The sequence below is a fragment of the Pteropus alecto genome, unplaced genomic scaffold (assembly GCF_000325575.1).
Source record: "Pteropus alecto unplaced genomic scaffold, ASM32557v1 scaffold156, whole genome shotgun sequence".
Lineage (NCBI taxonomy): Eukaryota > Metazoa > Chordata > Mammalia > Chiroptera > Pteropodidae > Pteropus > Pteropus alecto.
Genome location: NW_006437746.1, coordinates 3905300 through 3924754, shown reverse-complemented (window position 1 = coordinate 3924754; position 19455 = coordinate 3905300). Strand labels below are relative to the sequence as shown.

At 49.9% G+C, this 19455-nt stretch overlaps 1 protein-coding gene and 1 non-coding gene across 2 annotated transcripts in view; both read right to left on the bottom strand.

Annotated features, from left to right (window-relative positions):
- Positions 1-1223: 1223 nt before the first annotated feature.
- Positions 1224-19455, bottom strand: part of LIMD1 (LIM domains containing 1) — a 59473-nt gene continuing 41241 nt past the window's right edge. Inside the window, exons 3-8 of the mRNA XM_006914856.3 lie at positions 14360-14427; positions 11537-11599; positions 7357-7487; positions 6735-6786; positions 6185-6253; positions 1224-4911 (exon numbers count right to left, since the gene is read on the bottom strand). Of these exons, the coding sequence (XP_006914918.1) occupies positions 4777-4911; positions 6185-6253; positions 6735-6786; positions 7357-7487; positions 11537-11599; positions 14360-14427 (518 nt within the window). The 3' untranslated portion in view covers positions 1224-4776. The remainder of the gene's footprint in view (positions 4912-6184; positions 6254-6734; positions 6787-7356; positions 7488-11536; positions 11600-14359; positions 14428-19455) is intronic.
- Positions 17978-18096, bottom strand: LOC112482073. The gene has a single exon (XR_003047191.1). It is a non-coding gene; the product is annotated as a 5S ribosomal RNA (ribosomal RNA).

Below are 19455 nucleotides of genomic sequence, written 5' to 3'. Positions count from 1 at the left end.
CCAGTGCAGCATGACCTTAAAAATCTCAATATTAAGGATTCCGCAGAAGAAACTGCCGACTCTTAGATAATTCTCCAAAGATCTCTCACCTTCCTACACACCTAGTGAGCTAGGCGCCGACTGCCTTAGCTCCACATTGTCCTTTCAAGGATGCTGGTGTAGTGAACTGTCTTGAATGAAATGTGTCTGTCTGGAGCAACCTCAGGCAGGCTCACCGCCCATTATAAAAACAAACAAAAAACAAAAAACTGTGGTTCCCTGGGCTTGAGTTCCTTCTTGTAATACAGCCCATTGCATGCGCAGCTATCACATGGCCTTGTCCATGGGTCCCGCTGGAGCTCGGGCTCAGGGAACCGGTGCAGATGCCCATAAAGTGAAATGCTACTACTGTTGCTGTGAGTATTAAACTGTCCTTTGTCTCTGACCTAGGAGTCTCATAACTTCTGCCAGGACCCGTGAAACCACAGCACGCTAACTTATTAGCCTGTAAGCACAGTCATGGGCTGCTTGATGACGAGGGTCTATTCTGAGAAATGTGCCATTAGGCAGTTTCGTCATTGTATGAACATCACAGAGCGCACTCAGACCAACCTAGATGGTACAGCTTGCCCCACACCGAGGCTCTGTGGCAGAGCCTATTGCTCCTGGGCCACAAACCTGTATAGCACGTTGTGGTACAGAACAACACGGGGTTAAATGCAATCGAGACACAGTAAACACGAGATGCAGGAGGCTGCTGCCAGGGTCACACCACGTCCTGTTTTATGCAAACTTTTTTTATAAGTAGAAAGAGCGCACTCTAAGATAGCGATAAAAATATAATACATAACCCAGTACGCAGTCATTTATTGTCATTACCGAGTGTTATGGACTGTGCATAACTGTAGGTGACACACTTTCACACGGCTGGCAGTGCAGTGGGTTTGTTCACACCAGCATCGCTACAAACACGTAAGGCATCGTGACTTGTTGATGGCTGTGATGTCACTAGTGAGAGGGATTTTTCAGCTCCATTACAATTTTATGGGACCACCCTCATACATGTGGTCTATCATTGACTGAAATAAGGCACATACCTACAGGGTAAAATCTCAGACCCTTCCCAGTTTTGACACCCAAGTGTTCCTTTAAGAACTGAGGGCTCTAAGAGAAGACTAAATGCACTTAGCAAAAAGCACCATCTTCTTACCCCCCACACACAAAAGAACACTCAGTAAATATCATAGTGTTGGAGAAATTGATGCAGTTTTATTATCATGATAGTTTGAATCATTTTATAACAGTAAAATTTCAAATAATTTTATAGTAACGATATTTTGCATAATTTTATAGTAACAATAAATTTTTGAATAATTTTCTAGTAGAAGAGACACAGAGGAAAGTAATTTCCACCTCCCCACACGGCTGACATTTTCATACACTCCATGGAAATGTCCCACATCTGTCCAGTTCTGGCTCAGAATGACAGAGAGCTAACATATGTCACTCGTGTTTTATTTTCTTTCCTATTACTTTTAAAAAGTTACTTCAAATAGTAACTGGGAAATTAGGGCTGTTTCTGGCACAAAGGAGAGTACAAAGAATTTGGTTTGCTGGCAGACAGGGTTTTATTAACAAGTGCATCAAGCATCGATGGCGTGAAGTCGTCTTGCACGTATGCTTTGCAAGAGTACCAGCAGCTGTCACAGCTCGCGCTTGCACACACACGGGAAGTGGCACACAGAGACAGCCTGCAAAGGACGGTGAATGCCAAATCTCTCAGGTCCTAGCAGTTCTGTCTTCCCTTTGTACGTGACTCGAGCCCGTGGAGACAAGGTGACGGCAGCGCTCGATGGTGATCAGAACTCCGTGACAGTTCCATCAGCCACCCAGGACTCAATGGCATGACCTCAGGACTCAGCTGAAAGAGGTTTCACTCCAGCACTAACTACAGAGCAATGAAAGTCTTGCACTGGGGACGGGTCATGACACGGGCAGGATGCCCTTCCGTGGTGAGAGATGGACACGTCACTCTCTATCTAGTCAGCGACGGATGGGGGAACCATATCAGAGAGACAGAGAATCCTGAAACAGCAGGCCACACGGGGTTACTGGCTCCCCTCAGACCACCCAGGCAGTTCCTGAGGTGGGGTCGGGGTGGGAGGTGGGGTGAGTCACGCAAAAACTAAAGGGGCAAAATGAGCCAAGGGAGAAGGCTGGAGGCTGGCTTTGGGTCTGGAACCAGGCCGTAATTCTCGCTTATCTAAAGTCCAAGAGGTGTCTAGGGCACTCAGGAAGGGCTGTTTGCTCCGACGTTCACAACGAACTTATTCGCCCTGGCCTTCCAGGCGCTTGTGCTTTCTTTCTAGGTGCCTATAAACACAAGCCCGTTATAGTTCTATTTGGCTAACAACTTACAGAAGGTTTAAATCCAGGCAGGTGAATGTCTCTCCATGGCGAGGGCCTGAGCAGGAGGGGAACAGAAACGCAGCGAGAGTCCTGCCCGGCGCCCTCTCCAGGGACGCTGATGACACGAGAAACTGCCGCCCAGATTTTTAAGACTTCTGGAAATTCTCTTATTCTTCTTCGACAACATAAAATGCCACATTTACAGCGAGATCTGAATCATCTCGATCAAGGCTGTTTCTAAATTTTCATTTAAAAAAAAAAATGAATCACAGATTTAACTATTAGTTACCCAATTTGCAAACAAGTCATTGCTGCTTTTGACAGTGGCTCCAAGACAACTTTCTTCACTCTGCTGGCCTTGACAGTGGAGCAAAGGTGAGTCTGCAAATGCCAGCACGTTCCTGGGCTGGCCAAGACAGGGTGAGACATATCGGCTGGCTTCAGCTGCCCAGCGACCTTGCCCCAGCTGAACTGGAGGACTTGATGGGAAGAGAGTAACGTGACCCCAGGGGTCAGGTCCCCAGCCCTGCGCAATCACAGGTTTTCAGGAGGCTCAGATCGTGAAAAGAAACCGACGAAAGCATGCGGCCTGGGCTGAAGTGACATCTGGCCTGAGGATCCCAGCAGAATGACACGAATAAAATTGTGAAACGATCCACAGCGCCAATCCCGTGCTTCGTACAGGCAACCACTTCCGAAGGAGTCAACACATGGCCTAGAAGTGGAACCGGGCCCCCCTGGCGCCTTCGGGTTCTGCCAACAGCCCTCCACGGCCCCAGCCCCCCAGGCCCCTGGCTCGAGGTGTGAGGTAAGGAGACGGGGAGCAGAACTGAAATCCCAAGGGGAACTGACGTCCTGTGACATGCGGGGCCAATTCTGCCTCTTCACTGCAGAGGTGACCTTGAAATCTTGCCAGTGTGTGGCCCTCCCTCCGCCCTTGCTACCCCGGGGAGCCAGTGTGATGAAATGCGAAAGGCTGTAGCACCCAATTTCAATCGGCTCTATTCCCAGCTGACCCAATTTGGTTAGGGTTGCAGTGCCCTGACCTGCTGGAGTACACGGCCCGAAGGAAGCCAGAGGTCCCTAACGCACCGAAGAAGGTGTCCGAGTCCACTGCGAGGGCCAAATTCCTTCTTTCTCTGAGATTTGGTGAAGCTCTTATCTGTGAGGTATTTTTTGTGTGTGGAAGACTGGAAGTGGAGGGAAACAATTAAAAAAGAAAAAAAAAAAAACAGACAAAAGCAGTGTACCTTATACTGGTTTCTTCAAATGTCTTGCCTATGCCAAGAACTGGGCAAGAGAGAAACCTATGAAACGAATATAATAACTTATTCTCAGGCATGCCCTCCATGCTGGCTTTGGGGTCTCACACACACGCAAACACCTCTTGTTTATGAGGGGCTAGCTCTCAGGACGCAGGCGGGCCTTCCAAAAGCCCATCATTAGAGAAGCTGAACGGGCACGAGCAGATGACCGCACGTGGGGTCCTGAGACCTGCCTTCACGGGAGCAACTCCCAAGTCGCAGACTCTCGAGGGCCGTGGAGGGAAAAAGGGCAAACGGGGGGCAAGGGGCCTGGCGCCTGCACCAAGCTCTTGCCCCAAAGCACACCCTGCTAGAACAGGACGATCCCCGTCAGGCCCCCAGCTGCCTGGAAGGGAGTGGAGATTTGTGGGGGGACAGAATGCTGTCGGTGTAGAAGGAGGACGCCCTGTCTCACTTTATTCCAACGCGTGGCTCCGCTTTACCAAGAAAACTCTCCCTAAGATACAAAGCACATGTTAAGAGCTTCTCTCTTGCCACAAGGCAATTAAAATTCGCAGCCATTCTACAGAAGAACTGAAGCTCTGGGGACGAAGAAAGCCTTAAATCATGGTGTGTGTGCGTGCATGTGTGTGCGTGCGTGCGTGTGTGCGTGTGTGTGTGCGTGCATGCGTGTGTGTGTGTGTGTGTGTGTGTGGTGGGACGTTGAGTGCAGGTAATTTTCTGGAGGGAGGGACAGGGCCGAACACATCGGCAGCTGAAATCTCTCTTCAGAGGACAATGTGAAATGCGTTCAGTGCAAACCTTTTCCCTCTGAAGTGGGCTGTTCCCAGAGGGGACAGGCCGGGTCATTCGGTGGCACTGATGTGATGTTACATGCCGCCCGCTTGCTGGCGGGTCTTCCTGAGTAATGTGATAAGGGCATGGCGGTGGAGAAAGGCACCCGGAAAATACACAACCTGACGAGCAGGGTTCACCTCGGTGGTGAAAGGAGAGGCACCCCCATACAGGCGCAGGCACTCCCCACCCCAGTTCTACCCCAGGGGCCACTGGGACTACAGGCGGATTGCTCACTGTGCCCCCCTGGCCTCTCGTCCCCCCGCCCCGAGTCGGTAAGAGGCTCCGGCTAGAAGTGCTGGTGAAGCGCCGGGGCTGAGGGGTCTTTGTCCAGCCTCTGGACGTGGCAGGAGTGACAGAACAGGTGGTCCTCCAGCGGGTAGCAGCGGTGGCCGTCTTCGTCATTCAGCTCCAGACCACAGTCCTGGGTGAGGCAAGAATGTCCGGTGGTAACAAAACCAAGCAGAAGGACTGTAATACTGACACAGAATGCAGATGCGGAGCGCCCCGCGCTCCCCAGGGGAGGTCTGGATGGCACGGTCCAAGCCCCAGGCCACTGGCCACGTGTTGGTACCGAACACTCGAAACGGGGCTGCCCAGAAACGAGCCTAGATGTCAACACACACCAGATTCAAGACTTAGGACATAAAAAAGATATAAAATATCTCGGGGAAAATGCTTTATAGTGACTACAGGCTGAAACAATACATTTTGGATAGATTAGGTGGAATAAAATATGGTCACAAAAACCAATCCTGCCTATTTCTCTGACTTTTTAAACGTGGCTACTAGAAAACAAACTGCTCTCATGACTTGACTCCGTGGCTCTCGAGTTCCTACTGGACAGCACTGGTCTGGAATACGCAGTGGGGACTGTCTATTCAGTGTCCTCACCTTTCTCGCCAGCACCTGGGGCACCACCGACCATGATTCCCAGCTATTTCTTCAGTGCTGGTGGTGGGATCAAGCCACCTGTCACCCCCATGCCCTGTTCTCTCCCCGACACCACAGCGCAAAATGCACCCCATCTCCTTTCATGGGTGAGTCTACTTCTTTCTGGCTGGAAGTCCACGGGCACTGACTGTGCCTGTATTTGCACCATAAACGAGGGCTGCTGAGCGGCGCCCCCTGGCAGGCCTAACAGTCACGGGGCACCGGTGGCTTCTTCAGCCTGAGGTGTGTGTGACACGAGGACAGAGAAGAAGCGGACGGCCACCACCCACCTTCACAGCGGCCCGAGCCATCCCTGCTGCCCAGTGGGGGTTTCCTTATGACTTCCAGGGCTCAGCAGAGAGAGGGGCTCACAGAACAGCCTACGAGCTGGAGGGGAGGGGGTCCGTCCCCCAAATCACACATCTGCCAGACGATGTGGCCCCCAAACAGGACGTAAAACCCACCCTCCCCGTGACCGTCCCGCTCTGCAGCCTCCGGGACGGAAGCTGTGACGGCTTCGGGACTCGGCAGTTATGATGGTGGAGAAAATAGTACAGACCTTCACGGCCTAAACGCCTGCATCCTCTCAAACCTCACCCCACCCCACCAATCAGGCCCCCCCATTCCCTCCATCAGCTCTGAGGGGCGGCCCCTTGTCTGAACCTCGTGGGCCATCACTGCCCCAGTCACTGCCCCAGTCCCCCAGGATGCTTTTCTCTTGGGCCGTCAATCAGGCTTTGGGGCCTGGGCGGGGAGGGACCCACCTCGCAGTGGTAGCACTCCACGTGGTAGTCTCTGTCCATGGACACGACGCGGACGGTCTCATCTGAGCCCTGGACCGAGAAAAAGCAAGAACGAGAGGCCGGTTGGGGGGCTCCGCATGTTGCGGGGGGAGGGGGGATGCTTCTGAGGATCACGTAGGTGGCCTTAGGAGAAGAGCAGAAACCAGGAGAGGAGCCGCACGGGGAGGAAAAGCAGCAGGAGGGACAGCAGCCCCACCTCCTCGGATGCTGGCACCAACTCTGAGAAAACCACCCGTGTGGCTTTGCTCATCTGCTCATCTTCTGATCTGGGAGTTAGTACCAAGTCAGAGTCTGACTTGATCACAGGGACAAACAGGGCACGAGACGGCCCTGGGCTGGGAAAGCCAGCTGAGAGGGGGGCTTCTTGGCGAGCACACTACGCATCTCAGAGTCGAGATTCTAGAGGACTTTTTTCAAAGGTAAAAGGACAGGACGCAGATCTTGTAAATGACCCCAGGGAGAACTCCAAGCCAAGGAAGGCCCCAGGAGCGGGTCTGGAGAAGCCTCTTACCTCGGGTGGAAGGATGGGAAGCCCACAGGCTGCACACTTGGGGGCCAACACCCTGGGAGGAGAAGCAAAGCGGCAGTAAGACGCACATTGGGGTGCTCCTGGGAGACTCACCCCCGGGGCCCGCACAGAGCCCCACGTCCCGCCTTTGCTGTTCAAGTGAACCTCCAGCCCTTGAGCAGACAGAGCCGATTCACTCTTGGGGACTTGCTTATGTAGCTTTGGGACTGTTCCCAAGTGGTAACGAGCACATCTGGGTCCCTCTCACTAGGGAGAGAGACTGTTTATTCTCCACATGGTGCCTGGTTCAGGCCCAGGCACCCAAGGGTGGCGGCGGCCCCCTGAATTGGTGCCTTGTGAAGTCAGGTAAAGCTGGAGACATGGGACTTGCGGATTTGATGGTTTTTTCTTCAGTAAACATGATTCATTAATCAGTTCCTGTCTGCTCAGGCATCAGCTGAGCTCCTGAGGACCCCCCCCCCACCCTCTCACACCATTAAGCCTTTGTTGAACTGTCGACTAACGGTACAAGCTGCCTGCAGATGGGCCTCAGCCGGCTGCCATGTGTCGCTCTGCTGAGTTCCAATCCGTGTGGCTCATGCATGCGGCTCCCGGCCCTCCTTACTTGTGGTAATCTCGGACGCAGTAAATCCTATTCTCCGAGTCCACGGTGAAGGGCACTCCGTCCAAACACTCGTTACAGATGACACAGCGGAAACATCCGGGGTGGTAGGACTTCCCCAGGGCCTGCAGGATCTGGGGGCAAGAAGAACAAGGCCAGGACTCAGTGGGATGCTGGGGAAGGAGGGCACAATGGAAGGCAGAAGCACATCAGGCGGAGGGACCGTGTGAGCAATCACACCACGCGGGCACACTCGCTCCAGAGTTTCACTTGGACCAAGGTCAGGAGAGATGACACGGGGCAGGACAGGCTAATCCAGTTACACGTACAAACAGGAGGAGACCAAACAGGATCTTTCTCCTGCACTCAGAAACCTTCGGGACAGAATTTAAAGGGCTCTCTATCAAAAAAATGTTTACGGTTCTTTGCAGGAAATGATGCAGAGCAGGGCCACGAAAGGATCCATCCCAGATCTGGGAAGTGGCGAACACACGGAAAGATGAAAGGAAATTCCCCAGGAAAATGCAGAGCTCTGGGAAAAAACCTCTTAACTCCGGCCTCCTGGGGCCCCTTCTAAGCAGCTTTGACTCTGCCGCATGATAATCCAGAAGCCGTGACTCGGCCCCCGATTATCTCAAATCCAAGTACAAGCAAAGCCTCTTTGTTGCTGTTGTTTTTAAACACACGGAAGAGAAAGCCCCACAAACCTTTTTCCTCTCTCAGCGTCATCTGATCTGGATGTGATGCCTGGAACTGTAAGAGGCCATCCTGAAACCAGGACAGAGCCAAGACAGAGGAGAGGGGACAGGAGAGATGGAAAGAGACTCCTCGGTGACGTCAGTGAGTCAGTCACCAAATTCACCCACCACGGAACTGCCTACCTCCGAACCTCTTGCTGGGTAAGATAAAACATTGTTCCTCTTAAGTCAGTGGTTCTTCAAGTACTATTCCTAGATCTGCAGCACCGACATCACCTGGAAACTTGTGAGAAAGGCGCATTCTCGGGCCCCACTCCAGAGCTCTAGAATCACTGACTCTGACTCTGGGGTAAGGCCCCGCAGTTGGCGTTTTCATCAAGTGATTCTGATGCACGTGAAAGTTTGAGTTAACACGCGTCTCGGTTTTTCTATAATGTGCAGTTGAAAAAAATCTTCAGTGACTCAGTAGGAGATTCATTTCTGCAATTACCTGGGCCATGAAACTGAGTACAAACAACTGAGCTTTGGAAGCAGCACCAGCAAGCTGGCACCGAAACACACATCTGCAAGCAACGGACACAAGAGTCATCGGCATTCGGGAGTGGGGGCCACACAGAGCGCCCCCAGAGAGGCAGAAGGAAGGGAACTTGAAACTGCGGGAAACCTTGTCAGTGCACTGTGAGACCTGTGGCAAAGACGGGCCTGTGCCCGCTCCTTCCTGTCTCCAGAGGCCACTGCCACGCCTTGCACACTCACACACTGTGCCCACCTCACGAGACGGCCACAGGGGTGAGGGGAGGACTTCCTGCTCGCCCAGCTTTCCAGCTTCCTCGTTCCCTCTAGGATTTCACTAACTTTCAAGGTCCCTCTCAAGATACCAAAATAAAAAGAACTACGCTGGGCTGCCAAAGTCCACTTGGCCATTCAGACCCTGGGACGCATTTCACCCTTGGGCTAAAGCTGTCTTGGCGGAAAGAAACCATTAAATTAATTTAACCCACACTGTTCCAGGAGCACGGTAGGATAAAGATGCCATTTTGTTGCGCTCTGATTGGCTGGAATTATTATTATTTTTTTTAACGTGGGAAAATGCCCATTTCCGAGCTGCAAGCCCAGAGTAGTTAATCCGTCTAGCACAAAGCGGGGCACGGACAGACAATCAAAACAAAGAGTTGAACAAATGGGGTTCTGCTGGAGAACCGAGAATGGTATCTGAAGGAATCTTTCTCTGCACCATTATAATTTGGGGCAGCAGGTAAGGGTTCTGTTTTTAAAACTAAGTGTCACTACCAGACAGACATTCACGAAGAGTTTGCAAGTCCTAGAGAAGGCCTGCCAGAATCCAGGTTCAAGTTCACATTATCCAGTGTGGTAGAGATTGTCTCCCAAACTCAGTTCCTTCCCTTCCCGTACGCACAGGCTGATCCTCACTGGAAGAAGGGAGACCGTGTCCCCTCCCCTTGAGTCAGGACTGGCCTTGTGACATTCTTTGATCAACAGAATGAGGGAGAAATGACGTTCTGAAACTTCTGAGTTAAGCATATAAGAAGACTGGCAGCTTCTGCTTCCTCTCTCTTGCTGTAAGGAAGTCCGAGCAAGATACTAGATGAGATTAGCAGCCACAGCGAGAAAGGCCTGGAACGTGAGAGGTCATCTTGGACGTTCAACTCTCCCACCAGCTGAACACAGCTAAGAAAGAGACCCAGCCAATGCCACAAAGAGCAGAAGAATCGCCCTGCTGAGCCCTGACTTAACTCGTGATCCATGGAATCATGATAAATAATAAGTCACTGTTGTTTTAAACCACTAACTTTTGGGGTGGTGTGTCATACAGCAATAAATTAAATACCTAGAGAAGGCTTAGGCTACTCAGAATAGAGTGTAATCATGTTTACAACTTCGGACACTGTTGACCTCCTACGTGGTAGATATGACAGAGGGACTCTGAAATCAAGGACGAATTTTGCTAAAGAGCAGTGGCACCCTGAGGAGGCTGGCGGGCTCTTGGGGAAGGCGGGAGTGAGGGCGTGTGGCTCCTGCCTGACCCCCCAGGGGGGACTGGGTGGAGGGCCATGTTCCCAGGGGTGCTGCTCACAGAGCTAAGCTCTGCTGTGGTGTATCAAAGCCTGGCTGACAGCAGGTTCTCTTCATAAACGGGGACAGCTCTGGATCATTGTTTTGTATGTGTCAACATAAAACCAGCAGAAATGAGTGTTTACATCCCTTAAAGACATGCCTAAGAGCGTTCACAGCAGCTTTATTCATAAATAGCCCCAAACTGGAAACCACCCAAAACCCCATCAGTGGGAAATGGATAAATAAACTGCTATATTCCTACAATGGAATTCTACTTAGCAATGAAAATAAACTACCAACACAAGCAACAACATGAATGAATCTCGAAAACATTTTTCTCACTGAGAAAAGGCAGATCCAAAGGAGTCTACACTCTATGCTTTTGTTTATATGAAGTTCCAGGACCAGCAAAACAAATCTGGGGCAAGAGAGGTCAGAAAAGTGGGTACCTTTGTGAGAAGGGGGTCTTAAGTAGGAGAAGGCCAAAAAGGAACTTTCTAGGGTGTGGGATGATCCACATCTTGATCTAAGTGGTACTTCCATGGTATATGCAAATGTAAATATTCATGCAGCTGTACATTTAAGATGTGTACCCTTTATTCTCTGAGTTGTTTCTCAATAAAAAGGTAAAATTTTAAAAACAGCAATAATTAGTAATTCCCTTCTCCAGAATGAATGAATAGGTCAACTTAGGGATTTCATAAGAGCATATTCTATAATCATTTTTCTCTGCCCAGTACATTAAAGAAATTCTACAGGACCGATCTCCAAAGGTGGACAGGACAATTTGATCCTTGAGACAGAATAAGAACGCTGTATTCTTTAAGCCCACAACCTCACCGAACGAAAAACTGTCCCTACCAAAGAGAGAAAGATTCTGAGGCCCAAGACAGGTCAGAGAGCCAGTGGCTGAGCAAGAAACAGAACGCATAAAACTCTTCCTTGTTCCATTGTTCCAGAACTAATGATAGTTCCCAAAAACTCATTTTAGGAACGGATCGAGCTGAGCTGAACACAGGGGATAACGCCATGTTTATCTGACTTTCTGTGCCTACTCCAAGGTAGCTGAGAATTCTACAGTGACAATAGGCTCCATTTGGCATCTCCCCTGGGATGCCGCCAGGACCACAGACGATCAGAGGGAGGCCCGTGTGATCTGAACAGCCCAGAGGTCAGAGCTTCATCAGAAGCACACGTCGCGTGCACTGGATGGATGAGGGTGCTGGTACCAATAATCGCCAACAACGTGGGTTCTACTGGAGCAAACAGCTGCATTGCATGGGGTCCACTTTTAACAAAACCAGCTGCAATCACAAGTCAAGATAACTGTTCTCGACCGTTCATTTCTTTTTTCTCTGAAAGCCTCCCCTTCCACCGTGCTCTGATCTCGTTGGACCGACCCTACTCACCATGTCCATGATCAGATGGCCACAGAGGAAACACCTGTCAGCAGACTGCTGGAAGCCGGAGTACTGCAGAGGAAGCAGAAGAGAAAGGTAAACGCAGGCAAGGCAGATGATCCAGCCACTTCCCTGACAGTCACGAGGATTACGAGGAACTTCTTAGAAAGATCTGTCACTCTGTTCGGCAACCTATCATTTCCGCGAGGACAACACAGCTGTGTGATGAATCATGGAATATTCTCTGCCACGAAAGCCACCACAAATACTAATTCCAATTGCCCTAACGGTAGCTGTGCCTGGCACCCACGCCATGCCAGGCCCTCTGTAAGAGGCTGCACACAGAGAGGCTTTAATTTCCAACCTGGGGGTTCTCGAAGAGGAGTTCCCTGGCATCACCCAGAACTTTAAGAAATGCACATTCTTGGGCTCCACCCCAGACCTACCGAATTGGAAAATGAGGGGGTGGTGGGCCAGGGAAGTTGTGTTTTCACAAGCCCTTCAGGGGATTCTAATACATGTTCAAGTTTGAGACCACCACTCTAATTAATCCTTAAAATTCTGCAATGTCTATAGTATACTGTTTCACAAATGGAAGCTCAGAGAGGTTAAGCGACCTTCTGAAAGTCACACAGCCTATAAAGAGTAAGAACAAGACTCAAATTCAAATCTGTTTCTGGTTAAAAGGCCAATATCTTTTATAGTTAGCTTCAAAAAAATTTGATAAATATTAAGTACCTTACCGTACACACACACACACACACACACACACACACAGCTGGAGTCTTGAAAGAAATGAGGAACTCTCTTCAGAAAACGCACTAGACACTATGCACTGGAAGGTACTTTAAGTTTAGATATGGCGCACACAACTTAAAGGAAAGTGGAAAAAAGGTAAAGTTGGGAACTTTCCGCAACTCTTCACTATGTAGTAGCGGCTTCGGTGTCCCGCACCTGCTCCATTCTGGGGGTAAGGACAGCTCTGCAATTTCACCTGGGCTCCAGCCCCAGGCCCACCTCGCAGGCCCCACGATTCCCGTGGGGCTGACCCACTCGGATCTAGCCTATCAGAGCCTCGCATTCCTCCAGCACCAATGATTTTGCCCAGGGATGGCGTGAGACCCAACAAGAGCCAATGAGGCTCCAGGAGCTGTTCGCAGAGGCTTCTCAAAGCGGGACTGACACTCTGCGGGCTGCCACCACGTGGCCATCTTACAGTGCCCGAGACAGACGCTAACAGTGAGAGGCAGGGCCAAAAAACGGAGGAGAGAATGACTCCTGAGGGCCTTGCTGGAGTGAATTTCCTTTTTGCTTAAGCCAGTCGGGTTTGCTAGTCTGTGCCTGGCAAATGCGAGTCATAATGAGCAATCCACACATCCACAAAGAAGCTGGTCCCAGGCCAGCTCTGGGCCTCACACTCCCCTGAAATGCAGGCTCGGTACAAGTACCATTTCCCCAGCGTCACTCCGTGCTCGGCATCGTGTTCAGATCCGATGATGCCACCACGTGGCCATCTTACAGTGCCCGAGACAGACGCTAACAGTGAGAGGCAGGGCCAAAAAACGGAGGAGAGAATGACTCCTGAGGGCCTTGCTGGAGTGAATTTCCTTTTTGCTTAAGCCAGTCTGGGTTTGCTAGTCTGTGCCTGGCAAATGCGAGTCATAATGAGCAATCCACATATCCACAAAGAAGCTGGTCCCAGGCCAGCTCTGGGCCTCACATTCCTCACCGCTGAAATGCAGGCTCGGTGCAACTACCATTTCCCCAGCGTCACTCCGCGCTCGGCATCGTGTTCAGATCCGATGATATAAAGGTGGAGAAGCATATTTTTCCCTCCCCAGGAGCCTACGGTCCCGTCGGGGAGAAAGACTCCTCACCCGACAAGATGCTATGCGCCATGTGCTCTGTCTAGTGGTCAGTGAGATGTCATTTTCCCTCCCCAGGAGCCTACGGTCCCGTCGGGGAAAAAGACTCCTCACCCGACAAGATGCTGTGCGCCACGTGCTCTGCCGAGGCAGGCCCCGGAGGCGGGGGCTGCACGGAGGAGGTGAGCGAGACAAGGTGGGGAGGGAGGCAGAGCTTTTCTGCGCATGCTCTGAACGCTGGCGACGTGCCGCCCCGCCCCCACCCCGGTGGACGCGCACACGTGGAGGAGACCCTTAGGCCAGGCTGGCAGAGCTGCGTCGACCTCGTGAGCCAAGCAGGCCCAGGGAGGACGTGGTGGCACAAGGCTCAGGGCTTGGCATCTGGGAGAGACTAGAAAACGGGGGTCGAGGACGAACCTAGGACATAGTTCTCAGAGATAGGACCCAAGGCAAGGTGATGTTTCTGCTTCAGACGAGTGGCGTTAAGGGGCTAGGGGCCAATCCAGAGACTGTCCAGTGGTTAGTGAGATGTCGACAGTTGGCCTCAGAGGTGCTGACAGGGCTGGAGCTCAGATCTGGGGGTCGATGGCCCATAAATGGACTGTGGAGGCACGTGAGAGGCTGGGTCCCCACGGAGAGCAGGCGGGGTGAGAGGTAAAGAAGGCGGACCTGGGTCCGGGGTTTCGGGGACGGCTGGAGCAGGCAGAAATGAGCAAAGCAACAAGAGGACAGGCTGACTGACCCTGAAGTCCCTTCAGAGCCCAAAGCCCTGCCGTTTGTCATTTGCCTTAGAATGCGGGCATCTGCGGAAGGAAGGCCAGGACCCCCTCCTCGGGCAGCACAGCGGCCCGCGGGCGCTAGGAGCACAGAGGGGAGCCACCCTCTGGTCCTGGCCGGGGCCCCTCCATGTCTCCCCACCTGGTTCTGCCTTGGACTGCGGGAAGGGGAGCCTTGGCGACAAACTCACCAGGAAGTCTTCCTCACAAAACACTTTGCCGTTGACAAAATAAAAGGCTTTTCCTCTCAGCTTCCGGCCTAGGAAGAAACACAAAGGCAGGGTCAAAAGAAAATGTTACTATGCAGCGGACACAGAGAAAAGAAGGCAAAAATCTCTTCGAGCAGAAATAAACGGGCAAACAATGCCAACTGTCGATAAGTTTCCGGTTATTGCAAGCTGCTGGTGGCCCATGGCTAAGGCCAGGAGACAGGGCCCCCTGGGGTGCTGCCTGGAGGGGAGGACCAAGGGCTGACTTGGGAATCACCCTACACCCACTGCTCAAACCTCCCCTGTGCTGAGAAAGAAGCCGGCGAGACATCCGGTGACAGGATAGCAGGGCCGCGTGCACGTGGGGGTCCTGGGCAACAGTCCCTTTTGAAGCTGCCGCTTCCCACAGGCATTTGGGACCGTCACCTTTACCATGTTCTCCAAGGGTTGCTGGTGACGACCTATCAGGACAGTCTTATAAGTCTTACTTTCTTAATTTTCAGGTATTTTTTCATCCGAACTATAGAAAATATGGATTGTGGGAAGGATAATGATTTTTCTTGTTTTCTCTTTTTCTAAGTGGGGGCGAGCAAGAGTGAGAAAAATCTGAAGCGCCCCAACTTCTTAGAATAACTTTAGTGTCCATAAGGCTAGGACACTGACGAGAACAACTTACATTATCAGTTCCTTTGAACACATGGGCCACGTGTTCAGGGTAAGCAGAAGCGTTTTTATGGCTGTCCCTGGGTCCCTTATAAACCATTTCCCATGCCAGGCACAAAACATACCTGACAGGCTCCAAGGGAGTTCCCAAAACTGAAGGAATTTGAAACACTAGTGGAATCAAGCCTCTGGAGCCAGGGTCCACAGCATGAAACCAAACTTCCAATGTCACAAACACAAACAGTGCTCCAGACACAGAGAAATCCCCTTGGCGGACCCTGAGTGTCCCCAGAGCAGGCGGAGCACAAAGTGACAGAGGAGAGACAGCCGATGTGGCCTTGGAGCTTGGAGAGGACTCAAAGTATCCACGTAGAGGGAAAGCCACAGAAAAGGAGGTGAATTTAACTACAAAAGACGGATTGAAGAGCTCAGTGTGAAAAACAAAAGCTATTCTAAGAAAATCTAGGCAGCTGTCTTTGACTTTGGCGTAGAACAGGATTTCTTGGGTAAGACATAAAAAGCACAAAAGATCATACGAAGGTAGAGACTGATAAATAGGATATCAAAAGTCGAAACTTCTGTTCGACATAAAACAACAAACACAAAGTCTGAAAGACAAATAAGTGGAAAAGCCAAACTGCTCCTGTTGGCAGGGAGGCGGAAAGAGAGGGCGAGGGACCGGGGACTTGAGGGCGAGGGACCGGGGATTTGAGGGCGAGGGACTGGGGACTTGAGGCTGCATGGAGAGAAGCAGGAGATGGAGGAGGCAGGAGGGTGCGCTGCTGGCCCGGGCGAGCGTGGCTGCAGACCTGGAGGCTGACCATGTGCCCTTCTGCCTCTGTACCCCACTTCTCAGGAAGGCCCCGCCAGACCCACTGCTGTCTCAGTGTCTCCCCAATCCTCTGAGTGGTTCCCACAGAACTTTTTAATACTCTGAATATCTGCCACATTACTTAAGACTATAACGTAATTTCAAATCAGCTACATACTAGGAGGGACTTGGCAGCGGTCTGAGGGCAATAAATCTGAGTTGAAGAAATAAAAGGCCAAGCCATATGACAAAGTACTAGTATCTAAAACATATTTTTAAAAAGTCTACAATTAATAAGACAAAGACAACCCAGTGGGTAAAAAAAAAAAAAAAAATGGGCAAAGAATAGGAAGGAGAAACCTACCTGTTCTACTCCAGGCAATAACCATTTAAAAAGATGTTCGATGCCACCAGCGATCAGGATGTGCAAATTAAAAGCACAATGAGAGGCTATCTCATTCCCAATGGGCAAAGACCACTGAGCCTGACAATGTCTTGGTGAAGGGGCGGGACAAGAGGGGAGTGTCGACTGGCATGACCGCTTAGGGAAGAATGTGACAAGAGGCCAGAGAGCTGGAAACCCACATTACCTACGCACACGCCGAGGGACGCCCCTCAAGAAGGCCTCCCGGTGTGAGGAAGGAGGTGTGCGTACGGATGCTCACTGCAGCCCTGAAGGAAAAACCTGGACACCCAGAGCATCGTCAGTGTTCACCGGCATAGAGAAATTGACGCAAATATTGAGGAAGAATTTGGACTTATATTCACGGGATGAGATACTACACAGCAGTCAAAATGAATGAACTGGATTTGTACATGTCATTATGAACTGAACTGAACTGAACGTACTGATGTGCGAATAGGAAGATGGCTCAGTGATGCATTAATATGACAGGTACTAGACATGTCAGTGAAAGCACACACACATGTACACGTAAGTGAAAGCGCGCACACGTGCGCACACACAAACCAGTACTGGATGTTGTTTATTGATACTTGTATATGTCGTAACAGTAAAAACACTGGGACTGAAGGATCCATGCACTCAATTCACGACAGCAGCTGCCCGGGGAAGGGGGAAATAGGATGGGAAGGGAAACCGATCTATCTGTAATAGCTGCTTCCTTTATAAAAAATAAGTCAATAAGCCAAAACGACAACATACAAATGTTTGTGCATTCTGGGTGGTAGGTAAATAAAGGTTATTTGCTATAGTACTTTCCCATAGTTTTTAAACTGTGAACACACTCACACACACACACACACACACAATACTTCTTCAGGTGAAATACTATAAACTAAAAGCAAATGACAAATAAGACATCTGTACTATATGGCAAAAAAGAACAACCCATATATGCAAATAACTCAATTAACAGTCCAATGTAAAAAAGAAAATTAGGAAAAGACAAATGACGAGAAGTGTAAATGACCAATAAATGTAAGAGAAAAATCCTCACCTGTCTCGCGATTTAAAAAAATTGCAAATTAAAATAATATTCCACGCTTTATTTATCACTGGCGAGGTTAAAAAGAATCACAATCAGTGACATTCTCCACTCTGCAGGGATGGCAGCAACTGAACCAGCTTTTAAAAGAAAACTTGGTATTAACTATCAACAGAATTTAGAAGTTCAGATTATTTTGACCCAAAAATTCTACTGCGAGAATTTATCCTAAGGAAATAATCAAGTTTGATCGTTTAAAGGATCTTCACCTCAGCATCGTGACGATAGCCTACAAAAATGAGCGTCAAAAGCCTGATTGCTATAAAATCGATCATGGTGTTTATACTATTATGCAGACTATAATTGCATTTTCAAAAAAAGATTTAATGACACACATACTTAAAGTATTTTAAAACAGGATAAAAGCGTGTATGTGTGTGTGTATGCACGTGTGTGTACAGACATGGATACACATACTTCACATGCCTATGTGATTCCAAAATTATGTGTATGCTTATACACCTCAGGTGTATGCCAAATGTTAATGGTCAATAGCTTTGATTATAGGATATGGGTGATTTTTTTTTTTTTTTTTTTTTTAGGTGAGGCAACCCTTGGTTGACTTCACAGATTGCAAGGGCCTTGTCAGCTTACAATCTCTTTTTTTTTTTTTTTTTACGCCTACAGCACCTGGTCTTCCTAGGTGGTCTCCCATCCAAGTACTAACCACGCCCGACCCTGCTTAGCTTCCGAGATCAGACGGGATCGGGCTTGTTCAGGGTGGCGTGGCCATAGACAGGATATGGGGGATTTTTAGTAAGTTTTTTCTGCAGTGACTGTATTATTTTCACAGCCTGGAGCAGAATGTAAGGAGTGAGGAGTGTGAAGAGGGCCGTGGGGCATAATGTTAGAAAGTTACACGTCTTTAGGTCTCCTGTCTTTCTCTTAAGGTTAGTCACCCTCACTTGTAGAAAGTTCTAGAAACTTCTTCACAAGTGTTTCCTGACTTTTGTTAAAAACTAGGGTGTAACAAGAATGACTGCTTACTGCTAGGAGATTTCGAGGTTCTCTAACAGGAATCCCCTCATAGCCATGGAAATTAATTTTAATGATGTTATTTCCTTATAACTTCCCACCTCTATAAAAAAGAAGCCAGAGAACTCAGAGTTTTAGGGGGGTCAGGGAATGAGAACTGGAGTATCTTCTCCACTTTCTGTCTCCATCGGGCACCTGCGTGAGAACTGACCTGTGGCCTCCCGTCCCTCCCCAAGAGCCAAGGTGACAAGGGCACAAATGGCCCACACTAAGAGGACCTGCCAGCCACGAAGGAGAGTAATCTCCACGTCGTCTGACAGCAAACGAGGCCCAGGCCCAGCCCTGCCTGTGGGGGTTCCCTTTTTTGTGATTCCCTCTGGGATTACCTACAGGGGGTGAATCCGGTTCTGAAGACAGGAAAGGGGGCAAGGCTGCAGTTGCCAATGTGACCACTTGAGGGCGCGAGAAGGCCACTTAAAACCACTTCAGACTTCCTAGAGCAGTGGTTCCCAACCTTTGTGGCACCTGGGACCAGTGCTCCTATGAAACTCTAACACCTGATGATCTGAGGCGGAGCTGAGGCGGTGATGCTAGCGCTGGGGAGCGGCTGCAAATATAGGTGAAGCTTCGCTCGCCCGCCACTCACCTTCTGCTGTGTGGCCCAGGTCCAAACAGGCCATGGACTGGTCAGTACCTGTCTGTGGCCCGGGGGGTTGGGGACCCCTGTCCTAGAGGAAGGTCAGGCTCTGACTCAATGCGTGTGAAACACCAAAGTCTGGTTCCGGGACTGGGTCTAGGAAGTTTTAAGGAATCTGAGTTGGGAATTAATTTTTTTGTTTTAATAGAAGGCAGATTACCTCTGTTCCAGAAATCACAGAGGAAGACCATCAAACACGCCAAAGCACTGAACTCTCTAGAAATCCTAGAAATGTAAATTAAACAAGAGCTTCTTCACTTAGGATATCAACAAAGATTTTTTAAATGATCACAGTCATATGCGATTCCTGTCCCTGCATATTTCTGTAAGCTACTGACAGAGTATAAAATGATGAAACTCTTTCTAAAGAGGAAACTTTAAAATGTTTATCTTTGACTCAGTGGGGCTATCTGGCTTAGCTTAG